Raw genomic sequence first — 15,794 nt, forward strand, 5'->3', positions numbered from 1 at the left:
CCAGTGGGGAAAAAAGTGGGTACGTCTTTTTTGTTTCTTCTTTTCCAGAATTCTGAGATTAAAGTCAGAATTCTGACCTTAATCTCAAAATTTCTGACTTTTTCTCAGAATTATGACGTTTTTCTCAGAATTAGTTTTTCTCAGAATTCTGAGATTAACTTCAGAATTCTTAGAAAAAAGTCAGAATTCTGACTTTAATCTCAGAATTCTGAGAAAAAAGTCAGAAATTTTGAGATTAAAGTAAGAATTCTGATTTTTCTCTAAGAATTCTGACGTTAATCTCAGAATTCTGAGTTTTTTTTGCAGAGTTCTGACTTTAATCTCAGAAATCTGGAAAAGAGGAAAAATAGACGTGCCTACTTCTTTTTTTTGTTTTCGGTGGCCCTAATTCTCCTCCGTATCTCAGACACACAGATCTCACTGCGAGAACAGTAGCACATTTGAGAGGGGCAGCCAGTCAGAAGAAAGAGAATTAAATGGAGGGTCGTTTTTGAACTGTGAAATGTGTAAAGCAAGAGCTAGCTCTGGAGTTAGGTACTAAAAATACGGGCCTAGTAATGAGCAGGATAGGTCCACTTTAATGATTCAGGTTCAATATACACATGTGTATTTAAATAGGTTTGTGATGATTTTGAGATACTTAATCTGGTTTTCCTGAAAAAAACACAATCATATTTTTGACTGACACTTTATTTCAGGAACAGCATAGGCAGTTACTGTATGTGTCAGATGTTAAGTAGGTATTGTGTTAGGGTATTGTATCGTATTGTGTTGCACTGTTATTTCACCAACCTGACATATGCATGGTTTAATCAGTGATTCTGACATCACCCATGTTGTGAGCATGTACTGTATTGGTATCGCTTTCTATCTCGGTCCAGTGCAGTCTCACGCGTCTCGCCCAGCATCATCTGGGATAGGATCCCTCTCTTTGGAGTTTATCTTGTTTTTACGACAGTCGAGTTTCTTTGTAAATCCCGCCATCTGCTCAAGCTCATGAAATGAATATTACAGACGTAGAATTTTCTTTTTTTTTTTCTGTCACTTCAGGTCTGAACGTGATTCTTCTTTAAAATCTCCCCATTTTGTTTTTTAAACTATAATTTCCTCATTTATGTTATTCTTTCTTTATGTTTATTTTCGTAGCTTTAATGCTAACAGTGTGTGGCCATGTGTGCTGGTAAATATCTGTATTGGGATGTCCTTTTGTTTGACAGCATCTGAAAGAGCTCATTCTTGATTAAGAATGTGTATGCCTGAAATCAGTGTAATGAAACAGAACACACGTGGCTTTGCTTTCATTCGTTTTCAGTCAAAGTCATGTCATGAACACTGGCTGCTTTTAGTCATAGTCTGCATCCTTGTTTTTAAATGTGGAGCCAGAATGTGAAGTGCATTACATTTTCAAAACACTTCTCTAATACAAGTGTGTTGTAACAGAGCCTCATTTGCAGCAAGGCTTCGGCTTTGAAAGGTTCGATTTAGTGTTGAGACATCGACATCAAAGGTGGTATGAACTGAATCTTCTGCTGATGTTAACTCCCTTTGCCTTTGATATTGGAGTGTTTTAATTTTGTTGTGTGTGGCAAGTAGACTTTTTTATTTCTTGCAACTTGTAACTACTGTTGACGATCGTGATTTGTGAATGTAGTTCTTCTGAACACTGAACATATTTATGTATATAAGGGATTGCGCATGTTTGAAAATAAACACTTAATGAATGGATTAAAGTCTTGGAAAATGAATTCACGGTGCTAAAGTGTTACACAATCACACATTTGAACTCCAACACGAATAATAAAAGAGCAACAGCCTGTTTTTAATGGTGAGGAGGAGGTTTTTTAAGACTGACATTTAAGTCTATGTTTTCTTAATCTCGTTTTAAAATCGGGGGAATAAAGGTCGCCAAAGCCAGCTGACGTATAAATCCATTAAAGGCAGAAGGGTGTGAATTTGCATGCATTTCATATACATGTATTTCTTTCCTCTTAGTATGCATTTCAGATATGCCTTGATTCAATTCGAGGTCATCTTGAGAGCAGAATGTAAACTGGTGTTTCTCATTTGTGCAGCTAGGGTGACTTCATCATATGATCTTATAGAAATCCAAGCGAGGGGCTTTTCAGACATCTTATACCCTCAGTTCTTATCCACCCAAGTGGCAGGGTGATGTAGGGTCACCCAACTTTCACAGGAAGAAGTGTTAACCTCTATACAAGCCCTGTGATTCACAATGCAGCATAAAGTACACCCACTGGACACTTTATTAAGTACAGAGAATTACCTTAATTGTTTGTGGCACAGATTCAACAAGTTGCTGAAAACATTCCTCAGAGATTTTGCTCCATATTGACACAACAGAATCACACAGTTGTTACAGATTTGTCAGCTGCACATCCATGATGTGAATTTCACGTGGGGTGGCTGTAGCTCAGGAGGTAGAGCAGGCCATCTACTAATTGGAAGGTTGGTTTTTCGATCTGCATGCCAAATATGCTTGGTCAAGATACTAACACTAAGCTGCTTTCCCATGCATCCATTAGAGTATGAATGTGTGTGAATGTTAGATGGAACGCTCAAAGCATAGCAGAAAGTGTTTGTGTGAATGGGATCAGATAGAGCAGAAAGGCGCTATGTAAGAAGCAGTCCATAATCTATATCCATTATTACCAGTCTATCACAAGCTGGAGAGCGCTGGAGGCTCTCACTCAGAGAACCAAGGTTACAATGTAACCATATGCTCCACCAAATCCCAAAGGTGGATTGAGATCTGGTGACTGTGCCATTTGAGTACAGTGAACTCATCATCAAGTGGCGTGTGTTAAGAAACCAGTTTCCAACGATCTGAGCTTAAGTGACATTAATAAATGGTTGCACGGTGGTCATGAAGGAATGGACGTTCAAAACAAAAATACTCAGGCTGTGATGTCAATGTTCACTTGGTACAAAGAGCTGCCCAAAAATGTCTCCCAAACCATCAAACCACCACCAGGAGTCTGCATCCAGGAAGGACGGAGTCCTGCTTTCATGTTTATGCCAGATTCTGACCCTCCCAATCAGATTCTGACCCTCCCAATCAAATGTCAGGGCAGAAATTATAAAAATTCTTCCATGTCTGATGAGTCTCAATCTTCATCAATTTTGATGAGCCCATGCAAACCCTACTCTGCACTGTGCATTTAGAGAAGCTCTTCTGCCTACCTTGGTTGTAACAAGAGTTCATATAAGTTACTTCTTATTTGTTACCTTCTTATCAGCTCAAGCAGGCCACTTTCCTCTAAGCTCTGACATCACCAAGGCCTTTTAACTCTGCTGTTGCTCACTGGATATTTTTCTCTTTTTCAGATCATTCTCTATAAAGTCTACAGATGGTTGTGTGTGGAAATCCCAGTAAATCAGTAGTTCCTAAGATACTCAGACCAGCCCATTATGCACCTGCAACTATGTCACTTCACTTAAATTGTCATCTTTTGTCCTTTTACAACAAGTACGTGCTTCAGCTTATACATTTCCAAAGTTCACAGTATTTATTTTGACTAAAGACCAGTAAACTGAATTCAGAGTCACAATCAGAAAAATACTATTCTCTAACAGTTTCATAAACTCTGACTGCTGTGACGGGGTTTTATCCTCGGAACAAATTTATGATTGATGCAAAGAGTCGAGATCAGAGCGACAGAAGGCCACTTACACGACAATCATATCCATGAAAATAAGAGGCAGGGATAAAGTTTCATAAGCGGATTGTTTTGATCCATGTCCACCACACTGGCACTAATCACACTCTGCTAAGTTATTAAATTACACGGAGACATTTCAAAAAATACATTCAAAGCAGGTTTGTGGTGTTTCCAAGTGTTTTATCTTGGATTGTTAAAAAAAAAAAAAGAGGCAAATTTCTGTCACATCATAATCCTGATTGGAATAATGCAGTGTATGATAAGTGCTTTCTTTTACACTCTGGAATTTTCTGAAATTTCAGATGTAATATAATCAAACTGATTAAGAAATCAATACAAATCACACACAGGTATGATGCAAAGGATGAAATCATTAACAAACATCATTCAAATCCTACTGAGGAGGTTTGTCTGACGTTACATTGTTCATTTTGAGTGCTGTTAATGAACACACAAAAAACTAAACGTAACAATTAGTCTTGCTTTTTCTTTTACGTCCTCGTGCTACCAGTCAGACTGATCCTGTACAGATGCTTGAACAAGCAGTTCACTTTTAGTAGTTTGCTTTCACATGGCTTGTCGATTCTTTTCCAGGCTCTTTTCAATGTTGTCAATAACCTCCACTGCAGCCTGTGGGATCCTGGTTCCTGGGCCAAAGATGGCGCATACGCCACTCTGGTACAAGAACTCGTAGTCCTGCATTCAAACAGAGGCGGCACACGGTTTAGATTCACGGTGTTCAGGTGTGGGATGTTGGTAAATGTTTTAATCTTTAAAAAGGCGATGCACTCTTAAAAAACAAATAGCTAAATAGTAATTCAACTTTTATTATCTGGAGTGGGACGGATATTGTCAATAATTACCACAACTTCTATAATCCTTGAAAGGTAAAAGTATTTAAGTGTTCAGCAAATATTAATCAAACAAGAAAGGATGGAAAGAAAGATACTCGAGCATTTATAGCTTGTGTTTTTCACCTATCTGTTAATTTCAAACCTACAATCTTAGACTTACATTTCAGGCTCTAAAAAAAGGCGCATTAGGAGATAAAATCCTCTGGTAATGCTTTAATTACCCAAAGGAAATCATGCACAGACTTTGTGTGTTACCTGGGGAGGGATGACACCTCCACAGATGACAAGTATATCTGGCCTGTTGAGCTTGTGGAGTTCCTTGATGAGCTCTGGCACCAGGGTCTTGTGTCCTGCTGCCAGCGTGCTGACCCCGACACAGTGAACGTCTGCATCGACCGCCTGCTGGGCCACCTCCCGGGGGGTCTGTTTGGGAGAAAGAAAGAAGCGGAAAACACAAACAACTCAGAGTGAGGTGGGCAGGAGTCGAGGAAAATAAACATGAATGCAACAGTAATGCTGCTACTGTATTGTAAAAATGTCATTTTTTAAAATGTAGAACTGCCAAAAGGTCCAAAGATCACTTAATGTGTCTTTTTGTTTTCATGTGTCACATTTTAATAACAATGGAACCTCCAAAGGATCGCTTTTCCATCTAGAAATGTTATTTTTTATTTGTTGACTGTGCCTACACAGTCTTTCACAGAGGGGTAAAGAGTCTCTTCCCATCATTACTTCTAAAAGACTTGACCTCTCTGGGTCCTCGTTTTACAATCAAACACATTACTACATTTATTTTTCCATTATACATTTCTCTTAACTTTTTTACGCTGCCCTTCCTGACAAAACCCCAGAGAGATTTATGTCTCCTCCCACCATCTAAGCGGGGATCTCTTGGTTGTTAGGCAACTGTGTAAAACATTATAATGTGAAGTCACTCCCAACAGTTTTTAATGTGTGTTTTCTGAATCCTATTTCACAGTCTCATCTCTTAGTTTCAATATTTGATATGTTGTTTTGATTAATCTTTCCAGCTTTTTCAGAAACAGCGTAATACTTCATTGAGTTCCCTCTGTCTTTTCTATGAGCTGGGCTAAAAATAACAGCAGTTTAACGCCACGCTTTACTTACCACCACCAGCTGAGCTTAACACCAAGCCCTGTGATCAGTGGTGCGAACTCGTGCCAACAAAGTGCGACATAATTAGCTGTGGGGCTCACCCAATTCAAAATGCACACAGACCATGAGATCATCTGGCGAAGCTTAAATAAGCACCTTTAGGTTGTCTGAACTTTTGAACTCAGACTGTCTAACAAAGATGCGGCGATTGCGTCTGTGTGACTTCAGCGGCATGTCATTCATTTTTAAAAAGTTATGACAACCGCCAACAGCATGTTTTCAGCTTATATATGCATCTGAAATTCACTTAAAGCTAAGGTAGTATGGAGTCTTTATGGGGTTTGCCACCATTTCTTGATGTAGCTCGTCAGTACTAGCAGTTCCTCACATTACAGAGCATTATATAGAGAGCAAAACCTTTCTCCCCAAGGAGCACCATATCGATGCCGAACTTAGTGCAGACACCCAATCGCCATAGCCTGCTGCAGCTCAGAGCTCCTGAGCCTACAGTTTTTGTATTGTATATATATTAATAACGCTTCTCTTCCACTCGAATGTGACAGCTTCAGTAAGCACCAACAATAACACGGTCCTGGTGCCGAAACAAATGAACAAAACGAAACAATTATGATATATATATATATTAGATTGAGGTCATTACAGGCAGTAAAACGTCCTAATTCCTTGGTACAACATTCACCTGAAACAGTGGTCCGATGTCTACGTCAAAGCCCAGGTCTGCAAACCCCGTAGCGATAACTTTGGCACCTCTGTCGTGACCATCCTGCCCCATCTTTGCCACCAGCAATCGAGGATTCCTCCCCTCAAGCCTCTTGAACTCTGCAACTCTTTGTTTTTTTTAGGGGGGGGGAAAGAATTTTACCTGAATCAGCAAATCAAGTGTCTAGCATATAAATTATAAAGGTCATGAAATAAATTGTTATTATTTTCTACCTGTTGTTGGCCAGAGTGATCTCTTCATGCTCTCCGAACTCAGTGCGGTAAGCCCCGCTCACCATCCTGGTGCTGGCCTTGTGTTCACCAAACACCTTCTTCATGGCTTCGGTTATCTCACCAACAGAGCATCTGCAGAAAAGAGCAGATTCAGATTCGAGTGATAAATAATCATTAAGTACTATTTTAAGATATCCACACTCAATACACTAATACCTGTTTTTTTAATCATAGCATTACAAATTTTATCATTGTATGCTCATTATGAATTATGGCAGAAATACCCACTGTAGTGCAATTTCTCAGGACATCACTGATCCGCAGAGGGTAATAAAAAAGCAACAGATACGTAATTTTACTGCTAATTTTAAATCAGCTGTTGAAATGTAAATTAGCGAGGCACTTGTGTTTATGAAATAACCCAGAATATTATATTGGAAGGAATTTAAATGGTTTTGCACAGATAACCAGATATGAAGTGTTCCCAGTCAGGCTATCCCCCTGCCTCCAAGGAAATGAGATGCAATTAGCACATGTACTCTTCACATAGTATTGCACCCAAGTGTTACACAGTTCATAATTACATTCTCACATAAGACCAGAGAGTAAGGTCAATAATGTAATAATAACGTTTAATTTCACATGTGACCGGCTTCTTAACCCAATATCAGAGTAACTAATGACTATTAAATAACCTGCTGCAGATCATCAGAACACACCAGGCAGACCCTGGTATTGTAGAAGCTGAAGCACATAAACAGGCTGCAGGTGTGCTGGTGTGTAGCGATGACATTATATATCGATTATATTCTGTGTTTTACGCCTTTTAATCTTCTATTCCTCATGATTTGGTTTGTCACATAACAGTTTTGGGTATGAAAGGAAAATGAAAACCGGTGCTAAAAGTTACCCAAAAACAAAAACCCCTTGAAGAAAAAGCACACAGTGGATTACAGCGTAGTGATTAATACATTCACACAGGATATAATAAAAGGGGGAGGGTGCATTATCTAGTTATCTAGTGCTGGAAAAGGTCACTGTGCTCATTTGAAGGCACTGATTAAGAAACAATTTAGACTGATTAACAGACCAGAATAAAACTGCAGCCTGACTGAGGTTTTGAAGCAGCATTCACGCAGACATAAGACTGATCAAAAGAGCTTTTCTGAGTCAGTTTTGACCTGGCTCTTGATGCCTCCACAGCCAGAGCTAAAAGGTTGCCCTCCCTGGTTTGGGCACACTCCTCAATGGCAGCCAGACACTTCTTGGCTTTCTCAGGGTCACGGCTCTCCCTCACCTAAAGAAAAGGAGGCAATGTGATATAAACATGGCACTTAAATGTTTTCATCCATCATGCTTTTGTTTATACTGCTTATACATCAGGTTTGGGTACTTTCGTGTGCATAAAATGTCCACATCGAATGCAATTTCTTTTTTTTATATTCATGACTTGGTTGTGTCACCAAATTGGGATGATATGTAGAAAAGTAAATTTTGCAGATAACTCATTGTCTCACAATGTGTAAGTATCCTAAATAAAGCCGTAGGGTCTAAATAAAGTGCACAATAAGTTTTTAAGCAGTAACTGCAAAGAAAAAAAATTAATATATTTAATACAAATTAATATATATATTTTTCTTAATGTGAGAGAAAGTTCAATAAACACTCAATGTTCAAAAGAAAATAGATTTTTATTCCTAACATTTCACGTTTCAGGCTTTAAAGGGCTAACCTTATAAAGTGTTTTGAATGACCATTGTTGTTTTGGAACTGTGTAAATAAAAGTGAATAAAGTGAAATATTTGAGAAATTAAAAAAACATTAGAAGATTAGAAAGCCTTGATGTTTCCCAAACTCTGCAAACCGTTTTTCCTGTTTAAAGAAAAAAAGCTCCTGTGCTGATTAAAAAGCGCATGTGTCTTTGAAAGGTGCTGTATGTTATACTTGTCATACTGCCAATTCATCAAGCTGTCAACTGTATTACTGACCTTGTTCAGTTTTTCAATCTGCTTCTGGCGCACAGCAGTGTTATCTATGGCCAGGACCTCCACCGTCTCCTCTTTCTCCAGACGGTACTTGTTCACACCAACAATAACTTCTGAGCCTGAAACATTCAGGAGAAGGACAGAGGATAAATGACAGACACAAAGTATGTAAATGGTAACTTATTAGGGGGATGATGAGAAGAAATGAAGATCATTATGACACACGTGGTGAGAAAGGTTATCCCTTTAAATATACAACCTCAAATACATTTAAACCACGACACTGCAGCATTTAATAAAAATATTAGCTCATTTTAAATGTTATGGCAGCAACACATATTTACTGCTGCGTAGCATCCCCTCTTCTTTTAACAACAGTGTGTAAACGGAGGAGACGAGCTGCTGGACAGGACTGTTGTCCTGTTTATTTCTGATGGAGGATTCTAGCTGCTCCACAGTCCTGGGGCTTCTTTGTTGTATTTTTTTAGTTTCATGATATTTCAAATGTTTTCAACTGATGAATTTAGCACAAAGTCACACAGTTGTGAAAGACAGTGTATGCAGTTTGGCATCATCTTGCTTAAATATGCAAGGCCTTCCCTGAAAAAGAAATACATCTGGACGGAGCATATGCTGCTCTAAAACCTGTTTTATACCTTTCCACACTTGGGGCGTCTTTTCAGATCTTCAAGTTGCCAATAATTAGTGCCTCTCCTTTTTATTACAGAGGACACAGCCTCAGTGTTTTCCAAAAAGAAGTTCAAGCTTCAGTTGATTCAATCGCACACCAGTTTTCCACTTTCCCTCACTGTGGCTCAGAGAATATTCAGAGTCAGTGATTTCTGGAAGTGTTCCTGAGCTGCACTGATTTCTGAGTGACAGAATCATGTCTGTTTTACATCACAGGCACACAGGCTTGATTTCCATCCTGTCTCTAGCGCACAGAGATTTCTCCAGATTCTCAGAATCATTTGATGATATTACGTACCATAGATCATGTAATTATTCTAAAAATATCTAGTCAGTTTTGGGAGATTGATGAACGTCTGCCTGTCTAAGATGCTGTTTTTATACCCGATCATGTTAGTGACATGTTGCCAGTTAACCTAGATAGTTACAAAATGCTCCTCGAGCTGTTTCTTTAGACTGACACTTACTTTTCCAGCCTTTTGTTGCCACCATCCCAACTTTTTTTCAGACATGTTTTAAAATGAGCTAACACTCTTCATAAAATATAAAATCAGTTGAAACATTTGATGTTTTCTATGTTCTATTGTGAATAAAATATGGGTTTTAGAGATTTGCTAACATTTCTTTCTGTATTCACATTAAAACGACGTCCCTTTTTTCCTCTTTGAATTGGGATGTAAATGATCCATTTCACTGCAGCGCAGTTCCACAGGCAGAGGGCAGGTTAAATGTTAGGACTGCTTTAAGTAATTAAAGTCAGGAGGGAGGTTAAAGAAAGAGAGGCTTTAAGGCCTTATGAAGAAGTACCTGAGTCAATGCGGGCCTGTCTACGAGCAGCACATTCTTCAATACGGAGCTTTGGAATTCCCTCGGCTACAGCTTTGGCCATGCCTCCCATCTCTTCGATGTCTTTAATAAACTATAAAAAGCAAAAGACCAGCTATAAAACAATCTCTTTATGATTATGGGTTGCTGATTTAAACTACAGCAAGAGCACTTGGAGTAAAGGAGTTTCAAAGAGACAAATAAAACCTGCATAATACAAGATTCGGGTCAAAAAAGGATCGGAGGAAAGGGTTAATCAATAATGAATTCACTGCTCTGGTTACTGCCTTTGGCCCTGCGACCAACCTTCAAAGCAGTGTTATAGACATCATCTGTAAGAGCCTCCATCATGTGCGAGCCTCCCCAAGGATCTGCAACTTTGGGGATGCCCGACTCCTCCTGGATGATGATCTGAGTGTTCCTGGCGATGCGAGCGCTTTTCACGGTGGGCAAGCCCAGAGCTTCATCGAAAGAGTTGGTGTGCAGCGACTGGGTCCCCCCAAACACAGCGGCCATGGCTTCAATCACCGTGCGGATCACATTGTTGTATGGATCCTGAGAGCGGTCACATGGCACATTAGTAATGATTAATTCATTTACAATTTTGATTTTTACATTTCTGTCTTTATTTGCAGATTTCGAAATCCAACAATTCTGGATCTTAAAGTTGGCCAATTATCTCCTCGTACTGTGAGCGCATTCAATAAAACAATTCCCACTTACTTGTTCAGTGAGAGACCAGCCTGAGGTCTGGCAGTGTGTGCGCAGGAGGAGAGACTTGGCATTCTTGGGCTGGAAATTTTCTTTAATGAGCGTAGCCCATAACCTCCTGGCTGCCCTCAGCTTGGCAATTTCCATGTAGAAATTCATCCCGATGCCCCAGAAGAACGACAGCCTGAAAAGAAAAACACAAAAATGTCAAAGGAGAGGTTTAATAAAAATTACAAGTGACACACCAGTGTAGAATTTAGTGTTTTCTATACAGAAAAAGAAAAGAAAAAGAGCTTGGCCTTGGTGCTCTATTATGGATTATATAAATGTCATTAAGCAGCCAGATAATAACTGTCACATACACTAGTGGTATGTGGTACTGATTAGCCAAAGATCAGATCAATCAGATCATTGTTTGGGACATAACCTTTCTTCCCCTCCTGTTATTTGCCATCCTTATCCAGCACTTTCCAAATCAAGAGGGTACATCATCCAAAATCAACTGCAGACCACGCCAAACAATAACGATCTGAATAATTACAATTTTATATCCAACCTTCTTCAACTGCCTGATCTGTCTCAGTCTGACATTTATGAAAAGCACAGCCCCGGCAATAAATTGGCGAAGCTACTATTTCAATTGATTTTGGCACACTGCAAATATCCTGGCATCAGCGTGCATGTCAGCTGCTAAGTAGCAATTACAGTAAAGACACGGAAAGGTTTTTCATCACATATTTGGGTCATTCCATGCCAGTTCATCAAACGCCTCCCATTCCAGATTTGTGTCAAAAAAAGATACGCTTCTAATAGGAATTACACAAAACAGGGTCCCTACAGTGATTAGTCTTCTCAAGAAAAAAAATACAGTTCCAAGCAAAAGTCTTTTTATATGTATTTTACCTACAAGGAGCAACTTTCTTGTCATTTTTTGTAATGTTTTTGAGCAATAGTTCTCCAGGATTCCTGAAGATTTGGGACATTTGGTTGCTTTTTCACGTATTTTCAGTCCAATGCTTATACCTGACCATTTTCACAGGAATGTTTTAGTTTGTTAAGCCGCTTAACACCAACCTATGAATCATTCAAACATAAAAAGGCACCTAACTCAAGTGATGAACCTGTGTTAAGTCTACACATAACAGACAAAAGGACCAATTTTTAATAGTCTCTTTAGGCCCTTTGTTCTCAGCAGCCTGTCACAAAAAACAACATTCCCAGTACAAGCTTGTTAGAGCTGTATGAATTCTGCTTTAACCTCACAAACATTTATGTTTGCACATGTTTCAATAAACTGCTGCACATATTTCCCATCTTTCTAGCAAAATATGCTGAAATAAGAAGGGCGCAAGGTTAGCTCCAGACTTTTTATTTATGTTTTTCAAGCATAAATGTTTAAGTTGTGATGGCGCTCAGCACACATCCTTTATTCTACATCAGAAAAAAAACTGCTGGACTGTGAGGGTCTATAATTAAAAACACACATAAATATGATTCATACTAGATACATGAGAGAACACTATCATGAATTTTGGATAAATTCTGGAAAATAGAGCTAAATGCTCTAAATGGACACATTTAGACAATCTAATATATTGGTGCCTATTATTAAATGAGATATACCTGAACAAAGACCACAGAGGAAAGTTGCCTTCTTTATGTATCGTGCAGACGCTGTCATGAAACTGGTCTTGAAGCCTTTTTTCCCCCCAATTGTTGCTCTGATCTTGGGTTTAATTTGCTGGAGCAGCAGTTCACTGGTAATCTGCACCACCAGTAGATGGATTCCTCACAGTGGAATTCTTTATTTTAAATATTTTAAGCCTTTTCTAAACATTTCTTGTAACCTAACAAACTTATCTGGAGGCCCACTGGAGCTGTTTCAGTACTGGCATAATGACACCACAACCTTAAATATAAAGACCACCGGACTCCAGATGTGAAATATTTAGACAGCTTTTACAAAAAATAAGGTTCCAATCATTGGCACCCCTGTGACTGAATCTATATATTTGACAATGTATTAAATATAGAGGAATACCTACTTTTTATTTACTTTTTATCTAATTTAATTTACAAAAATAACTTTAAAATTTAAAGGTTTTAATGTGGCACCTCTGTTGGTATTGTCAAATGAATGTGATGTAGTTATTTTTCACATGACTGAACCCATGTTAGCAAAAAACATGTAATTTGTGCAATTCCAAGAAAAACTTGATTTTTTTTTCTTTTTTTTGGTGGTAAACTGCAGCAGAAATGATGAGCACGCAATAACTGCATGTTTGTTTTTGTTAACAGTTAACGACTAATGGTTAACTGACTTTGCTTTTATGGTGATTCACAGTAATTTAATGGTTTGATATAAAAAACATTTGTTTACTGGTTAAATGTGGCTCATCACTGTCATTGTGCATTAATATTAATGTACGTTTTGTTCCTAAAAGGACATTTACTGAGCGTCTTATTCATTCACCAACATCACAACTGTTATTTGTTGATATTGTGACCATCACTGGCAGCAATCCTGCAGGCATTTGTGACGTGTTATAGCATAGATTTATTAGAAATATAAACTATTATTAAATAACATTATTATTAAAACATTTTGTCAACTTTTACCTTGGAGCAAATTCATCTATGGTTAAACCTGCTTTCAGTCCAGTGCGGCAGTACTCCAGGCCGTTAGCAATGGTGTAGGCTACTTCCAAGATGGCATCAGCGCCAGCCTCCTGAAGATGGTAGCCACTGATGGATATGGAGTTGAACTTAGGCATGTGCTGTGAACATGACCGTGGTAGTAAATCAGTTACACTGTGTTCAACAGCACCAGAAAAAAGGTTTCATTAAACCTGTGCTGGTACATACCTTAGAGGTATATGCAAAGATGTCTGCAATGGCGTGCATGGAAGGTTCCGGGGGGAAAATATAGGTGTTGCGCACCATAAATTCCTTCAAAATATCATTTTGAATCGTGCCAGTTAGTTTCTCTTTTGGAACGCCCTGCTCCTCTCCGGTGACAATAAACATTGCCAACACAGGGATAACTGCTCCATTCATAGTCATTGAAACAGACATCTTCTCCAATGGGATTCCATCAAAGAGCAACTTCATGTCCTCAACTGTATCTATAGCCACTCCAGCCATGCCCACATCTCCGTGGACCCTGGGGTTGTCCGAGTCATAACCACGGTGTGTCGGGAGGTCAAAGGCCACAGAAAGACCCTGCTGACCAGCTGAAACGAGAGGGTCAAAGAGTAGCGTAATAATTATTTCAACGCAAGTCTGGCAGAAATGTGAAAAACTTAGACCACAACAAAACCTACCCTTTATGTTGTCTTTATAGAACTTATTGCTCTCCTCAACAGTGCTGAATCCAGCATACTGCCTGATAGTCCAAGGTCTGTATGTGTACATGGTGGGATAGGGCCCTCTAGTGTAAGGAAACACTCCTGGCAACTCATCAACAACATCTTTTGAGTCTGCTTTGGTGTACACGGGCTTGATGTTAATCCCCTCGGGAGTGTGCCAGATCAGATCTTCTGGGTTCTTCCCCTTCAGCTGTTTCTTAGCCAGACCGGCCCATTCAGAATGCAGCTCAGCACGGTCCTGACAGGGTACTGAAGTATGGATCAGAGAGCAGTGTGTGAGGGATGAGGAGACTGAAGTTCTAACCAGGTGCCGGGCAGCCATTGCTGCACATGCCCTCTGTGCGGTCAGCATGCTTACTGTTGGCTTAATCACTCACACATGGAAAAACCTGGAGGCAGAAGAGAAAAAGCTGCTCAAATCAGCAGTTGTAGTAGGTTGGAACAATCTGGCAATTTCCAGTTAATGACTAATTAAATCTGTTTGACAGTTTAATACAAAACACAGCAGCAAGTGTCACTTGATAAACTAGAAATTTAAAGCTTACATGCAATGTTCTAATTTACTTTGGAAGATATTTTGCATGCATTGCTAGAGTTGCCTGTTTCATATCCTAAAGTGTTTTTGAAAGCAAATTAAATGATAATAAATCCATGTACTCAAACTTTATAGCAGATTATAAGTGCAGGCTAGGTAGTCTGCAGTGATGTGGTTAAGTTTACAGAGATGGGCCGTGTTGGACGGTTGCAGGGCAGACCGAGGTATTGTGGTCACGGCTAGGTTTGGTCCTCGGTACCAGCAGAGACATTTACAAGAGAGAGATAGCAGTCAGTTCTAAAATGTAATTTATAAGATCATTTATATTTTAGGTTGAAAGTTATTGGTAGAGGTATAGCTACCAGGGGAGAAGCTTTTAAAATCTTATGTGTGCAAAGTTTGCAAACTTTTATGCAAATTGAATCAGATTTGACTGAATTATCTGCACATCAAGTTTTTATGGTTTGTTGACCTTTAAAATGCATTTCAATATGACTAAATCAAGTTAAGTAACAGGCGAGGGACACCTGCTCTTTCGTGGCGTATTTTAACGTACAAGTGATAAGAAATTAGAAGAGAAGATGCTAACTAGTTATTAGCATAGTGGTAAAGAAACAAGCTGAACAAATGCATGACAACATCACACTTTATCAAATTACAAAACCACGCGGTGTTTAAGTCGCTGTGGTGGAATAAAACTAGAGACTTATATGAGAGCAATATGCAAAAAAAAAAAGAAAAAAAAAAAAGACTAGGCTCGTTGCTAAGCTAAGTCAGCTAGCCGTAAAACGTTACCGAGCTGCACTCGTTTGCAATGGCGTAAAGGTAAAAGCAAAACCGTGGTATACAACATGAGGCATATTGGTGCCTCGCGTGTTTAACAGTGAGTATTTTCAGAGATATTACAACAGAATTCTGACCTTGTCGTTTGTTTTCTTGTTCAGACTGATGACAGGCGTGTGTGCCTCTAGCCAATGGAGTTTGACAACAGAGACAGTCAGCCAATCGGTTGCGAGAATCAACTGCAGTACCCTTTGACCTATTACACCGGAAACACATGTTACAGCAAAGATATT

General features: G+C 39.1%; 1 protein-coding gene across 1 annotated transcript; it reads right to left on the reverse strand.

The window, feature by feature from the left end:
* Positions 1–2,246: 2,246 nt before the first annotated feature.
* Positions 2,247–15,749, reverse strand: mut (methylmalonyl CoA mutase). The gene is made up of 13 exons (XM_031755106.2): positions 15,639–15,749; positions 14,139–14,572; positions 13,681–14,048; positions 13,435–13,592; positions 10,828–10,999; positions 10,411–10,659; positions 10,087–10,198; positions 8,593–8,708; positions 7,786–7,901; positions 6,605–6,736; positions 6,351–6,498; positions 4,790–4,957; positions 2,247–4,376 (listed from the first exon to the last, which is right to left on the reverse strand). Exons 2-13 carry the CDS (start codon positions 14,533–14,535, stop codon positions 4,248–4,250), a joined length of 2,265 nt encoding a protein of 754 aa, XP_031610966.1. The 5' UTR covers positions 14,536–14,572; positions 15,639–15,749; the 3' UTR covers positions 2,247–4,247.
* Positions 15,750–15,794: the final 45 nt, after the last annotated feature.

This window comes from Oreochromis aureus, linkage group 15 (genome assembly GCF_013358895.1).
Source record: "Oreochromis aureus strain Israel breed Guangdong linkage group 15, ZZ_aureus, whole genome shotgun sequence".
NCBI lineage: Eukaryota > Metazoa > Chordata > Actinopteri > Cichliformes > Cichlidae > Oreochromis > Oreochromis aureus.

Coding starts and splice junctions, on each gene's coding strand:
- mut (XM_031755106.2), bottom strand. CDS start 14,535: ATGCTGACCGCACAGAGGGCATGTGCAGCAATGGCTGCCCGGCACCTG. Junction 13,593..13,680: donor TCTTTGCATATACCTCTAAG/GTATGTACCAGC, acceptor TCATGTTCACAG/CACATGCCTAAGTTCAACTC. Junction 11,000..13,434: donor ATAGATGAATTTGCTCCAAG/GTAAAAGTTGAC, acceptor TTTTCTTTTCAG/GCTGTCGTTCTTCTGGGGCA.